The sequence below is a fragment of the Talpa occidentalis genome, unplaced genomic scaffold (genome assembly GCF_014898055.3).
Source record: "Talpa occidentalis isolate TD23 unplaced genomic scaffold, MPIMG_talOcc4v2.1 talOcc4.7, whole genome shotgun sequence".
NCBI classification, from domain to species: domain Eukaryota; kingdom Metazoa; phylum Chordata; class Mammalia; order Eulipotyphla; family Talpidae; genus Talpa; species Talpa occidentalis.
The window spans coordinates 25479181-25506187 of record NW_023605083.1 but is presented as its reverse complement, the minus strand read 5'-3'; the positions used below and the strand labels follow the sequence as shown (position 1 = coordinate 25506187).

The window sequence follows — 27007 nt, the reverse complement described above, 5'->3', positions numbered from 1 at the left end:
TTGCTGCAAGTTTAATTTCACTTCATCTTCAAAATTTGACCCCTTGGAACCTTTCTGGGAAATGGACTTCTCAGCTGAGAGTGGTTTAATGCACTCTTTGAGCAAGGAGAGCCATGTGCCTCTAAGTGGTTTTGCTCAAGTTCACTAATATTTACACCCTAGGATAATCTGCCTAAATTTTGTAAATCATGTAAATTCCTACAAAGCAAGTTAACCATGAGCTACGTGATTTTTTGAAAAATCCATGTTATGCAATCACCCTGGCAAAGTTAACAACGCAATGGAGTCCTGAAGGTAACCACTGATTGCAGTCATTGCTATTGACCATTTTAAGTGTGACTATTTTTAAAATACTGTATGGCTCATTAAGCTGTGCTCTGAAAATGAGAAATTTGCTTTAACTGCATTGTTTTGAATTGCTGAGAGAAGAATCTATCAACCACAAGGTGCCCTGCTGCTGAACTCAGCCAAAAAGCTGTTAATAACTCCAGCAGATGTTTCAGCTTTTTAGGCCAATAGACTCCCTCTCTCCCTGCCCTCCCCTTTGCAGAATCTGATGCCAATATGACTGAACTCCAGTTTTTGTGGTTGCTTCTGCCTCGGCCAGCCGTGCGGCGGGGGCCAGAGGTACTGGTGCTGTGAAGAATGATTCTTTAAACAACCAGTGGCGACAGAGCCTCCGCCCCTTAAGGTCAGAACGTTATTGCTTTTACCATCAGAAGTTTAAATCTTCAGGGGGGAAGTGAAGGTAAGGGCAGTGAATCAGTATTTCCGTTTTGTTGTCTACTTTCATTGCCAGTTGTTTTGTTACCCTTTCTGTGGTTTCTCCCAACACTAAAAGTCCATTTCTCAGGCTAATCAGAGCACTCAGGTTGAAGGCCATGAATACACCAGTGTCCCCAGTGGACCAGAAGAGAGGGGCCTCGGCGTGGTGCAGTTTTGCGTAGTTGTTTGCCTCATACTGTGAGGCTCGGAGGCCTCGACCTTAGCAGTTCTACGATATTAGAAGTGTGTTATTATAACTAGAGCTACATCCCTGTGAGATAGATAGAATATGAGGTCATTCGGGGCCACCATGGTCCTAGGAAGGGATTTGTCAACACCTCTGGGCTGAGATAAACCTGACATCGTAACCTGAAATTAAATCTATGTTCTGAGGCTTTCTAAATGAGAAGAAATCAGAAAGAGGAGAAGGGAGATCCCCCTCACCCCCCCAGCCCCGCCTCCTCTATACCCTTATTTTGGAGAGAGAGCTTTTAAGGCACAACAGGGACAGCAGGGTGACCAAGAAAGCACAGGTGCACCACATTTATGGAGTATCTCATTGGCTAGGAACACATCTGAACTGCACATCTATACATATCATCATGCAGAGAATTGCTATTTCAAAGGCAGAAGGAATTGAGAGGCAGAATTAAGTTCATAAATATTTTGTTTCTTTATTTTGATGCAACACAAAGGCAGAATATCGAAGACTCTGTGGACCTCTATTGTCAGCTGCAACATTTGCCAACCATAATAATTCAACCCCAGCATCTCCACTCTATACCACATGAGCTATAAAAAGTAAGTACCTTTTCCCTGGTGCAGTCGCCACCATACTGTTCACATACTCACAGGATCGTGTCTCTCTCTTTCGGTGGAAGAGCTTGAGAATGTGATGGAAGTTCCTTTTGTATTTTTAAGTAGGTAAAGTAAGAGATTCCATTGTGACTTGATCCACCTCCTCCCAGCACCCATGCAGAACACTTAGGAATGTTACTGGAATTTGCACGTATGTCCTAAAGGGGAATTAGAGTCACTGGTGCCTGTGTATCCTGGCTTTCTTCTCAGACAGCATAACACTGAGCCTTGGGAGTGCAATGGCATTTATACCTTCTAATTCTGAAACTTAAGTAATGCAGAATAAAAATTATCCCATCATTGCAAAATATGACATTCCCACTAGCAAGTGGGATGGACATTTCTACCTAGGTTACTCTGATTCCAAGAAGCCCATACCAGAGGACTCTCTAGTAAGATAAAACCAGCAGAGTTGGTGTAATAATAAATAAAAGAAATACCAAAAAAAAATCACAAAATCTCCTACTTAATCAGTGGAGACTATATTCTCATTATTAAAAAATTCCATATTAAATTGCCCATTTGCATTTCCAGAGAAGTGAAAACACAAAATGGAAAAAGAGAATTGAAAATCATGGTTTTAGTTGAGATGCCAGGCCTGCCAGCAGAAACTATTGGTAACAGGCATTATAAAACTATGTGTATATCCAGACCATTTATTTCATAGGTCTTGAACTTTACCTGGAATCTTCTATTCCAAGTGATGATTTCCCAGCTATTTTGTTCTTGATTATTTCCAGTCCAAGTAGAATGGACAATAAAGAAAAGATGCTTCTATGCTATTTCCATGATGGATGTTCACCACCAAAATAACTTCACCATCTGATGTATTTCACAGTTTTAAGTTAAAACAGACCTACTATAATATGCTTGTACATCTGGCTCAGGTGCTTCATTTGCCATATGTTTGTGAAATAATCCAAGGAGATGTTACAATCGTACGTTCCCCTTGGGACCTGAATAAAATGTGCCCACAAAGAGTTACCTAATTATTCATTCCTGCCAACAACAACCTAGCCTAATAATAAGGGGGTGCTTAAAATGAGACAATAGTGCTTTCAATCTTCAGAGATGTCAGTGCCACTTATTGTTTCAAAAACACAGTCTTTTGCATTTTTTTAAATAAGGAAAAGATCCTTGGCCTTTAAAGCAAATAAAATACTCTGCAGGTGACATATTTTGTATCTTACAGGGGCACATTCTGCAGTAGTGATCCAGGTCACTGTGCCTGGAGTTCACTGGATGAAAGCCCACATAGCCACAATGGAAATTAGTCCCCCACAAGTTGATAGCCCCTGAGAAATTACACTCTGTTAATACTAAACATTTATGGAGAACTTTATAATTTGTAAATTACTTTCATATATGTTCCTCCATTTAATTCTTCTAACAACCTTGTGAAACAGATAAAAGAGACATACCTTATACCAGTTGTAGAGCTGATCCTTCATAGCACTAAGGAGCTGGAAGTGTGAGCATATTTTTTAAATTTTTGGACTTGACTAATAAGCAGCAGTTACCATAATGTATGATCTCACTTTGAGCCATTGACAGTCTGGTTTTTTTTCCTCTCTGCCACTTGCATTTTTTAATCCCATAATTGATATTCTTTCTTTCTCTCTTGTATTTTTGATTCAAAATGAATAACTTGATTTTTTTTCAAGGGTTAAAAAAGGGAGGGGAATTAATTTAATAATTAAAATACAGGTCAACACAAAAATACAAATTTTGATGAAGGTTTAGGCCAAGTCAAAGATCAAACGGATAAAATTATGTTCTAAGGTTAGCTTTATCCACCATTAAATCAATTTTTTTTTTAAAGTACAATTTCCATTTTATTTCTCCACAGAGTTGTCCTTCAGTCGTTACATGGCTTTACTCTAGCTTCTTTACATGGGCTTTGGAGGAGGTCGTGGGGCAGCACCCGCAGGCCTAAATCAGGGTGGGTGTGTTCTATCCTTCCGAGCTTCACGAGAACGATTCCTGACCACCTTGCTGTGAATAGCACAACTCACGCAATAATGCAGTTTCACATACAGCTTGGGAAGCACATAGGCGTCGAACACGCTGGCCTCCGAGATGTCCCTGACGGCCGCGGCCTCCTCGATGTTCCGGATGATGAACTTCTTGATGGCTTTGTCCTTGGGCACGCAGTGGGCGCAGTTGCAGTTGGTGCAGCGAATGGGCTGCAAGTGGCCGCGGCCCTTCTTGGCACGACCATTATTCCTCCTTTTCTTGGTCATCTTGGAAGCAGGACCCGAAAGAGCCCATTAAATCAATTTAAGAGAATGTGGCAAGGATGAAGATATTAGTCAGTGAAACTTTAGTAGTGTGTTCACTGTATATTGATTAAAGGAACAAAAAATATGAATGGTATCTCCATAAGGACTGAGAGACAGGGAGAATAAAAGATTTGCCTCTGCTTACCCAGTTTATAAGTGGGTATCAGTGCCAGTTTCATCTGCCTCCAAGGTACTTGTTCAAAATAACAGGTAATACAAATCATCCCTTAGTTCTACATTTCCAGTAAATCTCCATAGTTTTGATTGCTCAGTGCATATGTATGTATGCATGTGTGTGTTTTTGTGTGTGTGTGTGTGTATAAAATCTGTGCAAGAACATTATATGAGGAAGTATTTACTATATTTTTCACTTGTTGGATTGAGAGAAATGAATGAGAAAGTTCATAGAACAGTATAATAAATCTTGAAAAACAAAATGCCACCAAGTGTTTCCTGTCCCTATACTCTGAGACCAGGTAGAAAATAGTTTAAAGGACACTGTGTACCCTTGATCTTGTTATATGATGGGTCTCAGATGAACAATCAAAAAATCTTGGGAGCTGAGGGATCTACTATCAGAAATACTAAACCCTGAGTGTATACAGTGAGCTCACCTCTTCCTAATACCTGCTTTAACAATTCATTGGAATAGTTAGATTCTATTGATCAAGAACATTAAAGCAATCACGACCATGATCAGGAGTTCTTAAAAATGTATACATGTCCCAGTAGTGGTATGGAAGACATATTTTATTATATCAGAAATTATGCCTCAAAAGTTATCTATGTAATCAAATGGGCGCTCCTGATCTTCATTTTGGCAGCATGCTTTGAGATTCCCTTGGCAAAAATTTTCACACTGACTGCAGTGATAATACTTTTTGAAATGTATATATCTCCTTCAGCCACTAAATGTTTATTGAGTGCCTACTGATACACCACATGTTAAGAATGCAAGGTCCTGTCTCAAGGCACTTAAACAACTGGAGAATCACTTACAAATGAACAAATACAAAGATATTTATTAAATTGGATGATCCAGCACACTGAGTGGCAGATTAGGATAACACATTTAAATCTGTCCTGGAAAACTCCCCAGAGGAAGAAGAAACATGAATAGGTATTTTCCAAGCAGACAAAAGATTTTAAATTTATTCTGTGAGTCATGAGATCAGTCATCAGTTTTAAGCAAAGGAGGGACATACTCAAATTTTTGCATTTGAACTCTGGGCCTGCTATGCAAAGGCAATTGGAAAAGGGAATTCCTCAAGCAAGTGGCAAGGATTGTGTTACAGTAACTGAAGGAGACGATGGGCCCAAGCAAATGGAATAGTGGCCCCCGTCGCTATGAGAGATAAATGCAGAGAGGAATAAATCGTTTATGATGTTTGGAATGTGAGGAAGGAGTCAAAGGCTCCCAGACATTTCGCTTGGGAAACTGGGTGAAGGTTCCAACTATTCATGAAAATAAAGACTATAGGAAGGAGAGAGTAACTGGTACAGACACAGAAGCTGAGAGGAAATGTCTAATTCTAGTCTTACTAAGTCTGTACAGGCTGGCTGTCCAGGTGAAACTATTTAGAAATCAATTGGAGAGCTATGGACTGTGGCTCAGGATAGAGATTTAAATGTAAATTAGTATGGGCAAGATTCCCTCCCATCCCCTCAAAGTGATAAATGTGGAAAAAGAAGATACTGACATTTAAGAAGAGGGCAGAGAAATAAATTTAAGCCAATCAAGGTGCAAGAAAAGGAGCAGCTAGTGTCGAGATCAGCCAGGAAAAGAGTCATGTCATGGAAAGTAAAATTAGAACTTCAAGAACAGGAGAATAATCAGCTGGACAAATCATATAAAATGAGAACTAAAAATATTTATTCTGTTGGATTAGGACATGAAACAGGACAGAGTCCATGCAGTGACATGGGTTGAGTCAAATTAGAAATGGTTAGAAAGTGGATTGGTGAGTCAGAGTCAGAGAATAAATCTAGGTTGCATTTTATAAAACAATAGCTGTCAAAGAGAGAAGCATAGGGGTGTTAAGTAAATAGACCATTTGTTTTTTAAGTGAAAAGGACAAATATATTTTTATACCAAGGGGAACAACCAATGGAGCACTGAGGTTAAAAAGGACAATATTGATAAGGCAGATTTTCTAAGGAGGCAAGACGGCATGACTGCCCCAGCACCAGTATATGGAATTGCTTTGGATGGGAAGACAGTCTTTTGCTAAAGATGAGGACAAGGATAGGATGGGTACAAATGCAAGTGCACTTGTGGGCGCATGGATGGGAGCAGGAAAGAAGTCACTCTTGATAAGTGCTAGCCCCTAACTCAGAAGCAAGGTCATCCCAGAGAGAGAAGATTGAAAGCTTTGAGGAGTGGTAACGGTTTGGAATAGCAGCTAAGGGAAATGGGAGAAACACGTATAATAGGACTGCCGAGTAACATTGAAGGCACAACTGAGATTAGTTTCACTACAGATTTATGGTCTCCATTCTATATGGTTGTGATTTTTCTTTTTCCTCCAGCAGAGCAGTGCCCAAGGAATGTTTACAACTAAGGAGGCTCCATGGAGGATTGCTTGAAGGACATGAAGTCCATCCATCTCAGCAGATAGTTTAGATTGTATCTCAAGACCAAGGTAAGCCATCCAAACTAAATACTTGAACTGTGTTATTCCAGCCCCCTTTACTTTTACTTACTTTTACTAAATTACATTTTGGCATTAGGCCTCTGCTTGTGGGGAAGAACCCAATGAGAAACAGCCCAGCTCTGTCAGCATTGTTAGAATTGTGGGGAGTGTTGAGAAAGGCATTGGCCTCTGAGCCATTCATGTTCCACTCATGACAGCACAAAGAACTCTTTCCCTTAAATCCAATGCCAACAAACAATTGATTTTTCATAAAGAGCTCCATGTTTATCTGGTATAAAGCTAGGGATGGTCCAGAGCATAGTCTCGAAGCCAGAATGCTTAGGTTCAAATCCAGCATCTATCAAGTATTAGCTCTTCACCTTGAACCTCTTTACTTCTTGGTGTTTCAGTTTCCTTAATTATAAAACAACAAAAATAATCATACCTACTTCAGCAGACTGCACTGAGGATTAAATGAGACATCTAATGTAAAGGAGCTTACATTGTGGCTGGCAAATCCTAAATCCTCAATAGAAATTAGCCAGTTATTGCTGTGTTATTTTCTTAGAACTGCTCTTTTTCTTGTCTTTTGTGCTTTAACTCCATTCTCTTTGTTCTATGCATTTGTATGTATTACTTTACCTCTGGTTTCTACTTAATGTTGTTTTTGCCTTTTGTTCTATGCCCATGCACTTATTTTGTTTTCTGATATCCATGTAGCATCATTGTAGAATGAGGCAGAAAAAAGCAAGTAAACTAAAGAGGGTCTTACACCAAGCAGTCACTGTAAAGACTATTCTACTTTTAGACCTCTTTTTAGGAAAAGATTCAAAGATGGTAAAAAGAAAAGGACTTGGAACTTTCTTCTCCCGCATTTCTATCTAGAAATCCAAATTTCCTTGAAGTCCATTTCACCTGATGTTTACTTTTCTTACTATCATTCTTGATGAGTCCCTGTAGTGACTTAGCCTAATTCATTATTTGCTCATAGTAAATAAATAATGTTACTTTACTTGCTGAGAGGAATGGATTGTTGCAGATTGACAAACAGTGCAGTTTTGTGGTGGGATGAGAGCTGGATTGGGGTCAAAGGGTCTGGGTTTGGCTGTCAGTTCTGCCACTTACCACCTCTTCATTGGCTCTCTGGCCTCAGTTCTTTTATCTGCTAAGCAGAGTTAATGGTCTTGACATCACAGTGCAGTTGTGAAAAATGGAGAAGGTGGACAAATTAGTTGACTCTGTCTCTAATATAAGTGGTACCATGCATGTCGCCATTCAAACTTGTACTTGGATAAATTGTAACAAATAATTCAGTCTTCCTAAGTATGTTTAAAAGGCAACTTTAACATACTGTCTAACTGAATTGTTTGAGATACATATACTAGTCATTTTGGAGTAGTCAGTCAAATTGCAAAGCAAAAAAATTTTTTAGTCCTCTAAGAATATCCAAAAAATTTCATCTTGGTATCTGAATATCACCTTGGCCTGTAGTGTCATTAGAAAAACAAGAAAAATATCACAGATTGTCTTCTTTGCTTTAGACTAACTATATAACCCATGGTAGACAAATCAGTGTGCTATGGGGTCTCACCATTTGTGTGTTTTTCTTCTTATTGTTGTTGTTGGTTTGTTGCTCCATATTCCAGTGAGTATATGCAGATGAAAGGCTGCTTTCAAGGTGTTTAGCTCAAGGCATGTGGGTGTGGTACAGTGTACCCCAGGTGTTGGTATCAAAAGGACAGTAAAAGGGTTTGGGCCAATTTCTAAAGCAACAAGAGAACTTATTTCCCTGTCCCCCTTCTCTCTTTCAGGCCCAAAGTTGAAAACCAAAGGCCTGTGTTGGTGGGCCACTCCCACCACCAAACATCCCTGAGAAATCAGTATCAGAAAGCATAAAAAAGCCCAACTACAATGGTTGGTCTTCAAAGAGGCTCATTTATTATATTGCTCAGTGCCCCACAGAGTTGCTCCAAGCTCATAACTGCCACTGATTTCAAAGAGAGCTCTGAACTTGCATACGCTCCACAAGGCACAGCGCAGGATGAGAAATAGGCTGAGTGGCTTGAAGCCATGTTCAGACATTTTTTAATGTTCGTAAATGTCTTTGGCACCATCACTTTCACATAGAAACCTACTTACCTCCTGCCGCAAAGTGTGAGATAAAGCCATTTTCAAGCCCAGGTAGGGGAAGGTCTGGAAATTGGGCTAAATCTTAAAACTGCATGAAGATTGAAAATAGGACTCAGGAGCTGAAGCTCAGCTTTCACTAAACCATTTTGGACACTCTGGCCTGCAAGATACTGTCAGTGTCACCTTTAAAGGGTTAAGACAGCAAACCGTGGTGATCTCAGTGGCTCCCAAATGACCCTGGGGTTAAACTGAAACCCCTAGCTCCAAGGGGTCCCCAAATCATTGGTAAGGAGGGAGGGAGGCAAGACAGGAGGGTGGGAGGAAGGAAGGAAGAAAGAACAGGACAGGCTATTTCAATTGGGCCTTGATAGGGACTCAACGGGCACAGCCTGGGGAGCCACAAGTTAGGGATTAACATTTCCCACCATATTTCTCTGCCTCCAGAGATGCTCTATCCTGTTGGTCCAGGAGGCTCGTGGGAGATAGATTAGATTAGAAAGACCTATCAAAGGCTTTCTGCTTGACCACCTGCACAAAGATTAGCCCTCTTCCCCTGTTCTGTTCCTGTGATTCCCTCTTCACCAAGACAAAGAGAAAGAGATCCCTTAGGCAGTCAACAGTCACTTTGTATACTCCAGAAGGAGTGTAATTCATGTAGGTAATTCTGGATGGCTGCATAAGCCCCTTGTATTTGGAAGGATATAGAAAACAAGAAAGAGTGTCCTAGTCATAGTTATTGTTTAGTAAACATTCATTCCATCTTGGAAAATGCATTGTATTGGATGCTACCTTCAGTAGGAAACGTAAAGTTGTTTATTTGGGAGAATTGGTGTTAAATAATGAGACATAGGTGTGGTTCCAAGAAATCCAGAGGTGGCCTCTGCAAGTTTGAAACCACAGTCTCTAAAGTCTTCAGGAAAATATTGTCAAGCATATGTCTTTGATAAATCCTCACTGTTTATTTACTCTTCCAACCAGTGCTCACACAATTCCACTTGTTGGAATATAGCAGTGGACGAAGCAGGCAGAATTCTACCCCACCCCCTCAGTGAGTGACTGTCAGAGGAGTGAAGACTTAACGACAGCAGAATCATTTATCTAGCGTGTGAGATGTTGATAAGGGCTATGGAGAAAATGAGCAGGAAGCACCAGGGAATCACGGGGTGGGATGGGGGTACAGTCTGAGATGAGATGGGATTGTGAGGTGCTGAGTAAAGAATTTTTATTTCTTTGCTTTTAAATGCTTGCCTTTTATTTTTTCTGTTAGTTCAAATATTAATAGAGAGTCACTCAGAATAACCTGTGACATATTTTTAAAACTTGAAAGGTACAGCCAGCTTGCCAGAAACAATGAGAAAGCCAAGCAGCTCTGCTCCTGGTCCTCATGCCTGTTTGGTGCTGCCACAACATGACATGAGCTCCATGGAAAGAGGCATTACACTTGGTCTCGTGTTCTGCACACAGTCAGTGCTCAGTAAATGCTCTTCACAATATGTAAGAGCCATGGTCTTAGATTTAAAAGGAATTTTTTTTTTCCAAAAAAAGGATTTCTCCATGTTTTTGTCTCTCTTCTAGAGATCTGTGAGTAGCTATAACCACACAGACAGATTCAGATGTCACAAGTAATTTCTAGAAGTTTATCAGTCCACATCTATTCACATTTATGTCCCAAAATTTCTCTATCATCAGTGTAAACATATTCAATTCATCTATCTTCACTTATGCCGTCCTTAAATACTCAATGAAAAATACCATCAGGATGTTTCCAATCTTTCTATCACATCCTTGATCTCTAAAAGGACACAGCCATCACTATCCCTAAAACAATGTAGTTATATACTTTCCTTCTCATTATAACCCTTCTTGTTTTCTCAGTATCTGAGTTGTGCCAGGCTTGGTGTGTTCTGTTAGGCCTCACCTTAATCACACTAAAAAAATTAATTCAGACTGAAAAGAATAATGTAGAATGGAAAGACAGGAAAGTCAGTAGTTTTAGCAGAGAAAATTTCTCAATGGACAGCAGTATTCTCCCTGTCATCCCAAGAGTTTACAAGCTCTTTTACATGTAGAGTATGTCACATAATCCTCTAAGCCTCACTTCTTAGAGTGTGGTCCACAGATCAGCAACATCAGCATCTCCTGGAAGTTACCAAAAATGCAGAATCTCAGGCGCCACCTGAAAACTTACTGAACCAGAGTCTGCATTTTAACAAGAACCTCAGCTGCTTTGTACAGACATTGATGTCTGAGACATTCTACTCTAAATAATACTGTGAGGAAATCAGAAATTCTTTTGACTATTTTACAGATAGAAATGAAACAAAACTGGAGAGTCAGAGATGTTCAGTTAGCTAGTAGGTAAGACTTGGGGTCAAAGATCAATACCCTTCCCAGTACATTATGTCCCCACCTTGGATGTTCTTGGAAGAAGCTGTCTCATACATCTTTTTGGGTCTCACATTGCCCATCCCAGCATTTCATAAGGAGCATCTGCACAGTAATTATAGCCTGATATTGTCCCCTGGTGGTAAGTAGGCAAATGCTAGTCTCCTGCTCGATTATATATTCCTTACGTAGGCTGGTCTTGCAGTCTCTTCTCTGAGGTCAAAGATTAACTACATGAAAGAAGTTTCACAATTAGAAATTTCTCCAATTTTCTCAATCCTTTACCAAGAAAGAAGACATTCACAGTTTTTGAGGTTTCTATTGCAAATTTGCCTTCCTAGGCAGACTATTTAAGTATTTCATCTGACCACCCTGAAGGGAAAAGGAAGGTGACTAACACCTAGTAAGCATTTCCTGGTACACCTAGCTCAGTGCTCTCTCTGAGTTACCTCATGATTCTCAGAGAGACCTAAAGGATTGATTCAACCTAACCCTGTCATACAGATGTGAAGTTGAGACAAAGGGACACATGTGGCAATGCTGGGGAACCAGCCAGGTTCTCTCCTACCATGCTGACCTCTTTGAAGTAAGTCTTGCCTGAATTAGCATGGACGGTAACCCAAGGTAGGGGAGGGAATATTAGTACTTGATCTCTCGTCACTATTGATGCTATGGCAGGTACTGTCTATCATTTTCTTAAAGGAAAAAGTCATTACCAAATTCCTGGTTTTAAGGGTGAAGCTAAGTAATGAATGAAATCAAAACAGAGAGGGACCAAAATAAGGGAGGGAGGGATACAAAATAAATATGCAGACCCTCCCCTAAAAGTATTCAAAATCAGTTTACTAGTGTTGGTGGGGGATATGCTTTGAAATATCTATATCAACACTGTACAAATTGGCTAATATCCAGATGTATGGCCTAAGCAAGGCCCTCTAAACTAGTTAGGTTTGAGTATGTCATACTTAACAGTGAAACAGAAAAATGACACCTTATTCTCTAAGAAAGAAGGATTCGTTAGATATCGCACGGTAAAAAAGAGCCAAGAAGGGCATCTCTGAGGGTTTTAATTCACAAATTCACAAAATTGCAGCTTTCTCAACTCTGTCCTAGCTCAGATACAAGGACTGGGATGTCTTCCTTTGTTATTCTCTGAATATCTACGGATATTCCATGTGGAAATCTCTCTATTGGTCCTAAGAATTAAATAGATTATAACTACTCCAATTTTAATATATGCTACAACTGTTTTGCTGGCTTGGCATTTAAGAATGCAAACTTTCCAATCTCTTCTAGAAAAGTGACACTATAAAAGGGACTACCGTAATTAGGAATAAAACTGTGCAGTCCTCATTAACCAGAAAAGCACTTTCTAAACCCAGGGAGGCTCTCCTTTTATTCCAAGAAAAGTCAGGAAAATGGTGCCGCAAGAGCCCAATAAAGATTTTGGGTCAACTTGTGCTCACTGGAATTGGGTTGATCTGAAATGTCTTTAAAAGGCAAAGAATCACAAATACTTCCACGAGAAGCGATGTTAGCAGGGAAAAGACTGAAAAAATGTTAAATTCAGTCTTGTTTAAAGTTACAATATGATTTAAGTCTTGATTGTATAAATTCATTCAGCCTTGATGCGTTGTGATAAAGCCTGTACTTATTAGCCAAGGGTGTTATGGTAACTGGTCATAGGGCTGCCACGCTCCTGGTTACAACATGTGACCAGTAGAATGCTTTTTGAATTGAGGCTGGGAGTGATAAGTCCCTGGTGACTCAAAATAGCTAAAGATTGTGTATAAAACCAGGCACAAGTTAGTTTCAAAGATGATTGCAGGCTTTACTTTAGTTCTTTAATCTCCACATCCATTTCTGTCCAGCCAGACCTGTCTACACTGGGGCCTCACTATGGCATTAGTCACAGTAGCTCCAAACACATTGTAAGCCTGTTTCTTTTTATACCTGTCTAAAGGGATTGGTCACTCAAGTCACAAATGAACCATGTTATAAGGGGTTCAGCTGTGAGGCAGTCCTGCTCCTAGGAGGAAGACAAGAACGTTCTGAAGGAATGTGATTTATTTATGTTTTCTTCATAGTACTTGTGATGCTTCTGCTTCCTGGAAAAGCAGCCTCAAATAGTTTCTCTTTCAGCTAAAGTTATTATCACCCGTGTTTCCGAACCTGATTAAACTATGGCTCATTTGTAACAAAAGGACACTGGACAGGATCTGGGCTCCAGTCTCTGCTTTGTCACCAACCAGCTCTGTGACTCTAGGCAAATCAGCCCTCTACTGGGACTCTGTTGGTTTGTCTTATAATAACAGCTATAATTATTATACACTTTCTCTGAAGTCAGGTTATCATGTCAAGCACTTCATTTCTACCTTACAAAATCCCATGGGTAGTTTCTGCTATTACCTCCATGATGCAGATGAGGAAACTGAGGCTTAAAAAGGCTGTATAGCTTGACCAGAATACCCCAAATTGTCTGTGAAAGAGGCAGGAACTAATCAAGTTGCCTGTGCCTATGCTCTGAATGCCTCAGCTCCATGTTTCTCTAATGGCCTCACTACCCCAGCCCAGGGAGGTTTTCTTGCTTTGTAAATTCCTAATTGTACTTAGAGATGATTTGGGTTGACATACGTAGTACATCTATGCTCCTGTGTGTTGTCTGATTTTTTTATTTTAACTTTTTTAAACTTTAATCTTGTTTCTCCAACTGAATAAAATGTCTGATGAGTCAGTGGAAAGACCACTTCCTCTTGAAATATGAGTGGTGTTTCTGCCCTTTATAAATTCCTTCCTTTATAAATAGAGATAGTGCCAGGCTTATAATGTTATTGTAAGGCCACAAGCAAAATGGTTTTAGATGGAAAGCACTGTTTAAATAGAATTTATATACTAGTATTTTTAAACATCACCTCTTTCAAGGAAAATAGTCTAAGATGATGCATTTTTTCATAGCATGTAACTCAGTGCCCTCAAAGTTGTATGATGCTGAAGTGGGTGTGTAGAACACTACTTTGATTGTGGTTTTCAATTAAAAAAGAATTCTTAAGTGCATTCTTATTTACATTTGCACCATAAATTTATGTAGCAGGAAGAACTGTTTAGTGATAATGGTGAAGCAAAGAGACTTAACATTTATTGAGTACCTAAATTTGTCCTAGGCGTTATATCACTGATTTCCCACCATTCGTCTATGAGAAAGATGTGAGAAAACTGAGATACAAAGATGTGAGGAAACTTCCATAAGCCATCTAGCTTTTCGTTAAGAGCTAGGATTGAAACAGAGGTTTATCTGTCTCCAGAGACCAGGGTTTTCACCATGTTACAGTAAAGCTGAATTTTCTTTAAGATCTGTGTTTACATTGTTCATAAATCATCATATTAAAATTTCCAAGTTAATAGTTAACATTTTCATCATTATTATTGTGGCAGAGGACCATTATAGCATCAAACTAAGGACCATAAAAGTACACACTAGAAAAGACCTTAAAATCATCAAGTTGGACAACAAATAGATGGCTTTTCCAACTTCTCTGTGAACATCTTATAGTGTCTGGAACTCAACTGTCTTCAGTGACAAGCAATTTCATCTTTGAAAACTTAGAAAGTATTACCACTAAACTCTCCCTCAGTCATCTCAAACTTAAGTTGCTCAAAGCTTAATTCATAAAGTAGTTTCATAATTTTGTTTATAGTTAATTAGGAATCTGGGTTTACCAGAAGAGAGTGAACACTAAGGAAGGGAACATTATCCCATCAATAATTAACTACAGATTACATTTTAAACAACCATTTATTTTTTCATTACTAAGGCTAAAGAAAAAGGTCAGTGAAAATTGTTACTCTCTCTCCTTGGGATTTTCCAAGATTGTCTTGTCAGAGTTTAGGGCTCCATTTAGAAGACAATTGTATCAGTCAGCCTTCCCAGCAAGGAGCTGATGGTACACATTCAAATGAGACTGGAGGCAAGTTAATGAAGGAACTTTTACAAAGATAAGGCAGGGCTCAGAGAAATCAACAAAGTATGGTGAAACATACCCAGGCTACAATTGTGGAGAACTTTCCTAACCTGTAGAGCTGAAAGGATGAAGGGAAAGGGTGTGTCCCAGAATCCAAGGAAAGTAGCCATAGTGGATGACCATCCCCCTCCCAGAACTGCAACCTGAGGTGGAGACATTCAACTAGTTGCAAGTCCAACAAAGGAATGGACACCATGATCCCACTCTCCCCCACCTACAGACTTCCTGCTAATGGCTCAGAGTTCCCATTTGTACCAAATGGGAGACAGAAAACAAGTGAGCCGCTAATGCAGTAGAGGAACATCAGCTTCCTTTGGGACACAAAACAAGGCACAGAAGAATAGCAAGTCAGTCTTGAGAGATAGATGAAGAATTCCAGGACCACAATATTCCATGTGACCCCATATGTTCCCTTGTTTTTCCTCCTTACTCCTCTCCTGCCATTTATCCCACCATCTTTCTCATTTCCATCTACTAAATTAGTGATATGAAGGACTAGTTCGAACACTAGACTCAGGTCATAGAAAAAAATGATATTCCTATAGCTCGACTAGACTGCCATGAAAGGAAGTTAGCATAGGTCTCTTAGATTGCACAAATTAATTCTAAAGGAATGTGTGTGACCTTTCCTCCATATTTTTGTGTCATAATTAGAAGATCAAACCTAAGAAATGTATGTAAACACACACTTAGAGGTTATTTAGTGTTCACATGCCAAATAAATGTTTTTCTTTTTTCTCTTGATTTTTTCCTAAGACTGTAATTGTTCTTTATTACAGACTTTATTAAGTTTTAAACATTGGTGAGCTAAGTCATAAGCTCTGAATTACTAGTCTAATTGCCTTCTCCCCATCGCTCATGGGCTCAAACCCTTGCCTTTTAGGAACTTGATTTTCACTAAAGTTTTCTGTGACTGAAGTATTCTCAGCAAAGGGTCTCAGATCCAGATTTTCCAATGGGACTGCTTATATCTTGAAGATAAGTCCAATGAGTAGAATTCATTTCAGACAAGCCAGGTCCACTGAAGGAGAAAAAAAAGGAAATCCTTCATTTTGTTGTGTAATCCTTGAGAAGTTTGAAGCACTTAAAGGAATTTTTGCACCCCTAGTAATTGGATGTTGATTTGAGAGTCTCTTTAAAGGCATCTTGAGCCTAAGATAGTTCTTTTCACGCTCATATAATTCACATGCTGGTCTAGCACTCCATGCACATACAGCAAGTACAACAGTGCATTAAGACCAGTCCATGTTAGTGATACAGATAACAGATTTTCTGTATCATGAACAGAATAAGGGCAATGTTTTGTCTCAAAGGTAGCTTAGAACTACCTTGCTCAACATGTTCACCAAAGAAGGCCTCAGAGTTCCATATTTCTTTAATGTGCTTATGTTTTTCTCCTTATACTAGCAGGTGCACTGAGAAATGAACCTTTTTAATTCACATACTCATTTGTTCAAGTATTTATTAAACCCTTTCTTTGAGGCCAGCAGGGCAATAAGAATGGGACATAAATAGGGAGTAAGGTGTGATCTGCATCCTTAAAAAACTTCTCATTTAGCAGGATGGCAATATCATGCCAAAACAGAGAGAAGTTCTGAAAGTAAAATATTGTCAAACTCCATTTCAGGGCCTCTTTTCTTCTGTTTCCTGCCATAGCTCTTAAACTGTCAAGGATCCATGAGTCAGAACAGGAGAAGATGTTGGAGTTCCAGAGGTGCCACAGTCTTAACAAATTACTATTGTGATTATCAATGATCCTATCTCAGAAATAGACTGATATCCATTGCATTCCCCTAGTCTCCTGATGCAGGATGCTCATCAGCTGTGGGCTTGAAAAACAGCTTCTTAATCAGTTTCCTTGTTTATGCTCAAGAACATTTCCCTTTATTCTCCTGAAGTCCATTCTCTACCACTCCATAATGGCCTTTGGAAAGCATGAATCTGGTAGTCACATTTCCTCCTTTGCCCATGACCAACAAGATGAAATTAAGACTCAGCAATCCATGGCGATCCAATTCCTCAACATCTCCAACACCTTTTTGTGACTCTTGTATACCTTCCCAGGGATTCTGCCACACTGACCTGCTCCGGTATGCCACACCCAACTTCTGCCTCATGCTTCGATGCCTCCATGCCCTTTTGCATGCTATCAGCCTGCCAGACCAATCTTCCCCTTTCCCTCCCTAACGCCACACCTGATCTATAGATGTAGCTCCATGTCTCTCCACCTCTGTCTCCACTGTGCAGGTACCATCATCCATTTCCTGGATAACTGCAGTAGCTCCCTAGTCCCCACTCCATATCCATTCATGCCCTCTCCAATCCATCCTTGACAGCTAGGATAGAGGTCACCATCCTCCATCTCCATTATACCCACTTCCTATCACCTTTACAATAAAGAACACAATTTCTACCAGGGTCTATATAGGAGAGTCTCCAGGCCCTTCTGGTCTCTCCAGCCTCGTCTCCTCCTTATGCAGCTTTGTCCAACCACAGCCTTCTTTCATGTCCTTAAATGTCACATTTCCTCCTGTGGCTGTAGGCTTTGTACATGCTTATGACTCTTACTCCCTTTCCTATTTGTTTCACAAATCTCAGCTCAAGAATGCCTCTCAGAAGGAAGACTTTCCTGATCTAGGTCTAGGTTAAGTTTCTTTATTCTGTACTCTTTTCTTGATAATACCTATCTCAGTCTGCAGGTGGTTGTAATTAATATCTGTCTTTGCCCCAAAAGCAAGTTTCATGAAAAGTGGGTAGCATCTGGGTCTTTTTTTTTCTTCCATCTTGAATTTCTAGCCTATCATAGTGTCATTCGCAAAAGGAACACTTGTTTGTTTTTGTTTTTTTAATTGATCAGTTTCTCAATTCTTCAAGACTGTTGCTTTATTTGGAAAGCTCTTCCTTCATTACCATTACCACAGGTAGGGCTGGTCCCCAGCAGCCTGTGTGTACATTACAGCAATACCTTCATTCTGTATTATTTTACAGAATGTCAGTCCCTTGAGGATCTCAGAGTCCAGGGAGAGAAACATTATCTTGATCAACCCTATCCACTATGCCTGACACTGATAGTGAACAAGCCATTCATTGATGTATTATTTTAATTGACATAATGTGCTGATATATTAAGTGCACCATTTTTAACCATTTAAAGTGCACAATTCAGTGGTGTTTATTACCTTCACAATGTTATGTGATCATCATCCCTCTCCAATTTCAGAACATTTTGTCACCCCAAAAGGAAACTCCATACTCACTAAGCAGTCACTCCAACTTCCCCCTTTTCACCCCAACAACCATCAACAAGCTTTCTAGTTCTATAGATTTTCATATACTGGACATTTCACATATTGGAATCAGACACTATGTGGTCTTTTATATTTGGCTTCTTTCACTTAATGTTTATCTATGTGAGCATATACAGGTACTTCATTTTTATGGCTGAGTAATACCCCATTGTGTAGATGTATCACATTTTGATGATCCATTTCTCTATTGATAGGCTTTTGGGTTGCTCACACCTTTTTGTTATTGTCAGTAGTATTGCCGTGAAAGCTCATGTACAAGTTTCTGCTTGAATACCTACTTTCATTTTTTTTAATTTTTTATTTTAACATTTATCATTTTTACATTTTTTAGACAATATTGCTTCCCCCCACCCCCTCAGATTGAGTCCCCATAGAATCTCCTTCCCCAAGGCACCCGTGCACCATCACCACAGTCCCCTGTGCTCCTCCCTCCCTCCCTCTCACCCCTCTCCCTCCTCCTCCCCTGCAGTTTGTCTCTGGTTTACAATTGTCTGTTTTTGCTCTGTTGTGTTTTGTACTGTTGTTATTATTAATTTTTTACACTGATGTCTTATTTGGTTCCCCTATATTCCTGTTATAAGTGAAACCAGCCAATATTTTTTCTTTCCTTCTGGCTTAGTTCACTGAGCATAATTCCTTCTAGCTCCATCCATGTTGCTGCAAATGGCATGATTTTATCTTTTTTGATTGCTGAGTAATATTCCATTGTGTATTTATAGCACATCTTTTTGATCCAGTCATCTATTTTTGGGCATTTGGGTTGTTTCCAGGTTTTACCTATTGTAAATAGTGCTGCAATAAACATAGGTGTACAGGTGCTCTTTTGAATCACTGTTTTTGTGTCCTTTGGATAGATCCCTAGGAGTGGAACTGCTGGATCATATGGTAGCTCCATTTTTAGTAGACTGAGGATCCTCCAGACAGCTTTCCACAATGGTTGGGCCAGTTTGCACTCCCACCAGCAATGTCGGAGAGTTCCTTTTTCGCCTCATCCTCGCCAACATTTGTTGTTGCTTGTTTTTTTGATATGTGCCATTCTTGCTGGTGTAAGGTGGTATCTCAGTGTGGTTTTGATTTGCATTTCCCTGATCATAAGGGATGTTGACATTTTTTCATATGCCTGTTGTCCATTTGCATTTCCTCTTTGGAGAAATGTCTTTTGAGTTCTTCTGCCCATTTCTTGACTGGATTGTTTGAGTACCTACTTTCAATTCTTTGTGTTACATGGCTAGGAATGGAATTGCTGAGTCACACATGTTTGTTTAGCTGATAAGTATATGTTTAGCTGATTGAGGAACCACTAAACTATTTTCCATAGAGGTTGCACCATTTTACATTCCCACCAGCAATGCATGAGGATTCCAATTATTTCACCACATCCTTACCAACACTTGTTATTTTCTGTTGTTTTTAAAAATTATTATTATAGCCATCCTAGTCAGTGTGGTTTTGTGGCATTGATTTGCCTTTCCCAATGGTTAATGATGTGGAGCTTCTTTTCATGTGCTTATGGCCATTTATCCATCTTTTTTAGAGAAATGTCTATTTAATTCCTTGCTCAGTTTTTAATTAGGTTGTTTGTCCTTGTATTATTGAGTTGTAAGAATTCCTTATGTATTTTGGGTACTAGATATCCCTATCAGATACATTATTTGCAAATATTTTTCTGCAAGCTATCTTTTCACTTTCTCCCTTTCTTGGCAGTGTTCTTTGAAGTATGCAGTTTTATATTTTGATGAAGTTCAGTTTATCTATTTCTTACTTTATTGTGTGTGCTTTTGGTGTCATATCTAAGAAGCCATTGCCAAATTCAATATCATAAAAATTATGATTTATGATTTATAAAGCTGATTTATAAAAGTCCATAATTTATAAAATTCTACAATGATTTATAAAATTCTACAATTCCAAATATTTTGAGCACCTATTAAATGCAAAGAACTTTTGGATTTCAGCAGACACTAGATACTGCACACTCAATTACTAGAATGGAGTTTTATATAAGGTCTAATTTTAGTGTTAAAATTAGACCCCACATTTGATATTTCAGATGTGCCAAGATGGACTCTACCTACAAGTGGACTTAAGAAATTTAGGATAGGGCCTCGCCGGTGGCACAGCAGTTGAGCGCTGGGTTGCGAAGCTGCCTGCAGCCTCTGTAGCGCCGGTTCGATCCCCGGCTGCTCCCCGGCCACCGGAGGAGGATCCCACAAGGAGCGCAGACCTCTCCTGCCGCCCGCTGCTCCCCTCAGCAGTGTACTTCGGTCCTTCTGCCTGCTCTGCTCCCCGCTCTGGCTCTGGTGAATTCTCTCACCCTCCCGCGCTTCTGACTGTACCCAGTGCTTGTATAAATAAATAAATAAATAAATCTTTAAAAAAAAAAGAAAGAAATTTAGGATAGAGTTCTTTTAAATATATGTGTTCTGAGTGAACTTAGAGAATCTATAATTAAAATAGTTGAAGCAAAGTTTTATAATACATAAAAGTTAATAATATGCTCTAGGAAAAGCTGGGGGAAAAATCTGACCAATACTAGATGGTGGTTGGAACAAAGAGCACAATGAGATTTGTGCAGAGGAGAAATGTTAGCAAATGCTACATTAGATATAAACTGAATATAGGAAAAGCCATTCTAATTAATAGGAAAAGGAAAGTTTCTAGATGAACTCTAAGAAATATAAGATGAAGACTTACCCTACTGTTGGATATAAATGACATTTCTAGGAAAACAAATGAACACCCTGCACAGAGCAAGTGCTCAATAATACGCTTGTTGAATGAAAAATAAAACTTCCAGGAAAAAAAAGTGACCTTGATTTGACTGGTATAAATATACCTCAATTGGGAAGTGACATTTCAAAATAGATTATTGGTCACAAAGAAGTAAGCAAGGGCATTTTAGAGAGTAGCATCTCTGAAATGAAACATAAAGAAAAGTAAACAAGGACAGAAGGAAGAAAGTAAGCAAGCAAACCTATTTTATAAGCCTATAGGCACAATATGGGTGGGGCAGGTGGGGGGGAATGTTTAATGAAAGATATTCACGTGACAGAGATATAATCCTTCAAAACCAACAATCAAGTGATATTATTCTAGTAGTATTTAATCTAGATTATTTATTTAAATAATCTTATTTAAATATGTCGACATAGGGTAAATGTACTCTTTCCTTTTCTCTCCTCTCCCTCTTGTCTCTCCTTTCCATATCTTTCCTGTGTCCTTTTGGTATCCTAAAGAAACTTTAGCAATAATAAGAAGAGCCAAGAAGACAAGATCGTTAAGGACACAGATATGGGAGTGGTATCATTCCTAACCAATAGAGTTAACAAAAGTGCAGGCACACTATAGTCTTCTATTTTATTTCATAAAGTAAACAAGTCAAGTAGAAACCCCTGAAAATATTCTCTATCTTGATTGCTTTGGTGGTTTCTATACTGTATAGATTTGTCAAAACATTGAATTTTATACTTAAATTATAAAAATTACATATATAATTATATCAGAAACTATATATTAAACATCTATGTCATGAATATTATAAATGATGTTATAATATAATTAGATCGTAATAAAATAGAAGTGTCAGTTGTAAGCAAGCTAGTTGTAATTCAGGAAGAAGTGGTCTACTGCCTCCAGCTGCAGAGATGTCTACTCAACCTGGATGGTCTTGCAAGATGCTTTTCACTGTGGAAAAAGTAAAGAAAGAGACCTGCTAACAAGCACGTTGTAGAATTTAAAAAGATTCTGCAGTCTCTGGTCTGGTCTTGAAAACAAAGTACTGTATTTTAGCACCAAAATTAGCACAATAGCAGCAATCAGAGTTCAAGGGATTTTGAAAATTATGAACATGAGATCCAGGTGGCGTATAACAGAAATTTGATATTCTTAGCTTTTTATTTAATAATATGTATGCTTTTAATGAAGATTATTATAAAAATGACATGTAATGTCACCTTGTACTACGTAGGATGACTACTATTAAGAAATAAAAAAATTAAAAACCCAGAAAAAAACAAGTGCTGACAAGGATGTGGAAAGACTGGAACCCTTGTGCACCACTGGTGGGAATGTAAAATCTGCAACCACTAGGGAGAGCAGTATGGCAGGTCCTAAAAAGAAATTAAAGTAGAATTACCCAGGCCTCCCTGATGGCATAAGGGGTTAAGCACCACACTATGAAGCAATCCACAGCCTCTGCAGCACAAGTTTGATCCCCGGCCAGCCAGGGAGCAATCCACATGGCACAGCAGACCTCTCCTGTCTTATCTGCTGCTCCCCTCAGCAGTGTATTTCAGTCAGTCTGCCTGTTCTGCTCCCCACTCTGCCTCTGGTGAATTCTCTCACCCCCGCATCTCTGGCCTGCACCCCAGCTCTTGTATGCATAAATAAATAAATCTTTTAAAAAAATAAATAAAGTAGAATTACCACATAATCCAGCAAATCCACTACTGGGTAAACACCAGAAAAGAATCAAAAGCAGGGACTAGAGCAGTTGTTTGCACACCCATGTTTGTAGCAGCATTATTTGCAATAGCCACAAAGTGGAAAGAACTTAAATGTCCATTGACAGAGGGATAGATAAACTATATGTGGTGTACTCCTACAATGGAATATTATTCAGCCTTATAAAGGAAGGAAATCTTATATCCTACAACATGAATGAAGCCTAAGCACATTCAGCCAAGTGAAATGGCATCACAAAACAAAGCAAATATTGTATAATTTTACTTAAATGAGGTACCTGGAGTAGTCAAATTAATAGAAGGGTGGTTTCTAGTGGCTGGAGTAAGGGGAGAAATGGTAGACAATGGCTAAGGAGAAATCTCCATTTTCTCAAATGGAGAGAATTCAAACAGGCCTTGTTTGAAATTGTAGCCTCAGCATTTCACTGTCTCCTGAGTTCTTCCACCAGCAAAAGAGGGCTCTTCATAATCTGGAGACTTTCTAACAGTTGATGATGACTTTTGGCATGGCATTGGGAGAGAAATAGCAAATCAGTAGCAACAGGAGAAAAGGAATAACAGGGTAAATGATGAGAAGTAAATAAAATTCACAAAAGGTAAATTAGAAACCATTTTCTGGGGGGGGAATTTAGAAATTATAAGAGGGGGTGAGAAAATAGCTGAGCAAGAAAGAGGAGGCCATTCTAGAGAAAATGCTGGGGTCTGAGGGTTCCAGCTGATGAACAGAGCTGTTGGCTGTTCAATTTCGGTTTAAAGATTGAAAAACACCCTGTTTTCTATAGGTAGCCAATATTTATTGCCTGAGTATTAGCTGTAATGAAAAACCCATCGCACAATATTTGTAAGCAGATATTTTATAAGTGGAAATCAGGGAAATACCCAGAGAAATCAAAAATCAGAAAGTCATCAAAATCAACAGGCAACTATAAACCAAAGATACACAACAGGGGAAGGGAGAAGGGAGTAGGATCAAAACAAGGGTGGTGGGAATTTTACGGGGACTATAACCAAGATGAAAATGCATACATTGCACAAAAATGAAAAATTATTTAAAAAAATCAGAAAGTCATACTGTATAGAATCATATATTTGAGGATTCTTTCTGATAAAATTTCTTATTTATTTTGTGCCAGAGAATAGAATGATTTTGAAAAGATCTAGGTAAAATGTAATTCATACTCTCCCCTCCCAAAATGGGCAATAAGTAATTGTATCCAAATTAACTTTCACATATAGTTGTTTGAGTAAGTGCTGAAAAACCTTTCTTAAAATGATATTCAGGAAATTTATTCAGTTGAGATTATCCTTACTTTTATAACCCTTTTCTTTCCTGGTATGTGGCTTGTAGCCAGTCCTTGATTCTTAGAATGCTCCAAGAAAAGATGAATTAAGGAAGAGGAAAGTAAACTCAAGTAAGTCAGTGTGGCTGCTTGGCAGTAGTGAACGTGAAACATGTGATTAGGAAGAGGCTGAAATGAAGTAAGATCAAGGCAACTGCTTTTTCCAATAGTACTTGCTATTTCTATCCTTCCTTTCCATAGAAGGCAAACTAAAATGGTGTGATAAAAATGGCTAATATTTATCAAATTAAGCCTATGACAAACAAGGGCCAATTCTGTGTGCATTATACATATTAACTCAATCTTCACAACAGCTCTGTGAGGAATGTAGAGGAATTGATTGTTAAATTGTCAGGAATTTTGTGAGCTTATGGGTAGCTTGAAATCAGCCATTCTGGGAATATTTATACATGGCAATCAATATAGCTACAAATCAGAGTTTCGGAGGAGAGAATCAGTTGTTGAACATTTTCTAAAATTCCAGTGCTTTAGCCTTTACTTCAGATGGAAAAACCGAGGCATAGAAAAACTAGGTTGAAATTCCATGAGGGCCTCCCTGGTGGCGCAAGGGGTTAAGCACCACACTATGAAGCAATCCACAGCCTCTGCAGCATGAATTCGATCCCTGGACTGCCAGGGAGCAACCCACATGGTGCAGCAGACCACTGCTCCCCTCAGCAGTGTACTTCGGTCAAGGTCAATCTGCCTGTTCTGTTCCCCACTCTGTCTCTGGTGAATCCTCTCACCCCTCACACACACACACACACACACACACACACACACACACACATACACCCCTTTGCATAAATAAATAAATCTTTAAAAAAAACAATTCCATGATAATGCAACTGGTAGTTGGTAAAAGATTTTATCCTGGAAAACACCACTTGAGAGCCTAAGTTTTTAACCATCAAACCATACAGCTTATCAAATGATTAAAATGCATTAATTGGATTTACAAAGTCTCGGCTTCTAATTTGGGTTCTGTCTCCACCCGTTAAGCTGTCTTTCAGCTCATTGTGATCTAAGAATGTTAGTATTTATCTCTGCTATATCATAAGTGAAATACATTATGTCAAAGTCAAAAATACTCCTTGATATCTTCTCTTTCCCGCCTTCCCTCCTTACTTACTTCCCAAATTTGATTATGCTTTTGCTATTGAGGTAGACTATATGCAAATCTCCTAGAACTTTTGGCAGCATTTAAGGAGGACCAGAGTGAATTTTCTCCGTCATGCTCACTTACTGCTTTCCCCATTATCGTAGAAAGAACAGCTGTGCTGACAGTAGGCATCATCGTCATCATTATTAATAAATATTTATTGAGCATACCCTTTGTGCTGAGCTCCCAGGACACAGAGAGACAGAAGAAATATTCTAGAGTTTGTTGAGCAGGTTAGCTTAGGTAACAGGTTGAAATTCTTAGAAAGTGAGGCGAGTAACCACAATGGATGGGGAGGGTGGAGGAGCCTTTCTGGGGAACAAGTAGTGCCTGAGCTAAAGGGAGAGTAGAGGACCAGAAGGTGGGCTTTATGGGCAGGTAGGATAGAAGGTTCTGGGGCAATGATCATTTTTTGTGCCCACAATGGTAAGTAGTATAGTCAGTGTATGGAAAGGTTTTCTAATAGGAGAGAAGGCTGGAAAGGATGGACTTCTGTTTGAGAAGGGCCTCTGAGCTTCACTGAGAAGCCTGGCCTTCATTATTTGTAGCAACAGTATCACCCAAGTTTTTTGATGTGTAAAGCAGGACTGTGAACAAGATTAAAGTTAGCCAGGTATGCAAAAGGAGAGAATTACTGGAAACAGATAACAGTACATTATGAAAGCTTTTTTAACATGGAAAATCCTTATGAAATACAATTGTAAGCAAGATACAGTTAGAATTGCAGGCTGTGATTACAATGGTGCAAAATCACATACAATGGAAAAGACTAGGAAGAACTACAACTAAAAACATTCACGGTGATTGCACAGAGTCATGGCATTGTAGGTGATTTTCTCCTTTAATCAAATTTTCAGTAATGTGGTCATTGTTTGTCATTATCAAAAATGGGTGAAATAATAAAATAAGTTATTTACAGAAAAGTAGATGCTTGAAGGGGTGCTATTTTTAAATGAAATGACAAATTATGCTTTAGACAAAAAAAGGAGCTGTTAAATATGGATAGCTTTGGGGCAGCTGGAGATGAGAGACTGAAATTTTGGTCAGAGATCAAACTTAACATCCTTGTTTGTGAGCCATGGGAGTGACTGAGAATTTAGAAAGGAAGTTTAAGGACTAAGTAAGAAGACAACCTTGAGGTTTTGCCCAAGAATGAACAGAAGAGAAGGAAGAAGTGAAATCCCTTGAAGGGATTGAACATCATCTATATGAGAAAAAGGATCATTAAGACCTGCCAGGACAATAACACCAATGAGAGTTAGTAGTTTGGAAAATAGTTAAACTCTGGAGTTAGGAAATAATGAGGACAGAGAAAAGCCAGTTTCCAACTTCTTGGACCGATGGAGTTAAAATAATCATAGCAGCTTCATTTATTTTTTCTCTGTGTTATCCATGATATGCACATTGCATCATTTGCAATTGTTGTATAATTGTGTTAACTGCCGTTATTATATTATCCTGATTTTACAGATGAGGAAACCGAGACCAAGAATTTATGATGGAAGGAAAATTTGAGGTTTATTTGTTTATTGTTGACACAAATCCTTCCATTTTATAAGTGAAGTTTGAAAAGTTTCACAAGTCACAGTTGTATGACTTGTCCAATGAAGAACTTCACTGGAAAAAAGAGGAGGGAGGTCATGTATCCAAATTCCCCCTTGA

At 38.9% G+C, this 27007-nt stretch overlaps 2 protein-coding genes across 2 annotated transcripts in view; one reads left to right on the top strand and one right to left on the bottom strand.

Annotated features, from left to right (window-relative positions):
* Positions 1-3432: 3432 nt before the first annotated feature.
* LOC119231283 (40S ribosomal protein S26-like) lies at positions 3433-3888 on the bottom strand. Its single transcript, XM_037493023.2, has one exon. It carries the CDS (start codon positions 3864-3866, stop codon positions 3561-3563), a length of 306 nt encoding a protein of 101 aa, XP_037348920.1. The 5' UTR covers positions 3867-3888; the 3' UTR covers positions 3433-3560.
* Positions 3889-6446: 2558 nt separating this feature from the next.
* The window catches only part of SMARCA2 (SWI/SNF related, matrix associated, actin dependent regulator of chromatin, subfamily a, member 2), a 209659-nt gene continuing 189098 nt past the window's right edge, over positions 6447-27007 (top strand). The window contains exon 1 of the mRNA XM_054689093.1: positions 6447-6547. The gene's annotated coding sequence lies outside the window, so the exon portion shown is untranslated. The remainder of the gene's footprint in view (positions 6548-27007) is intronic.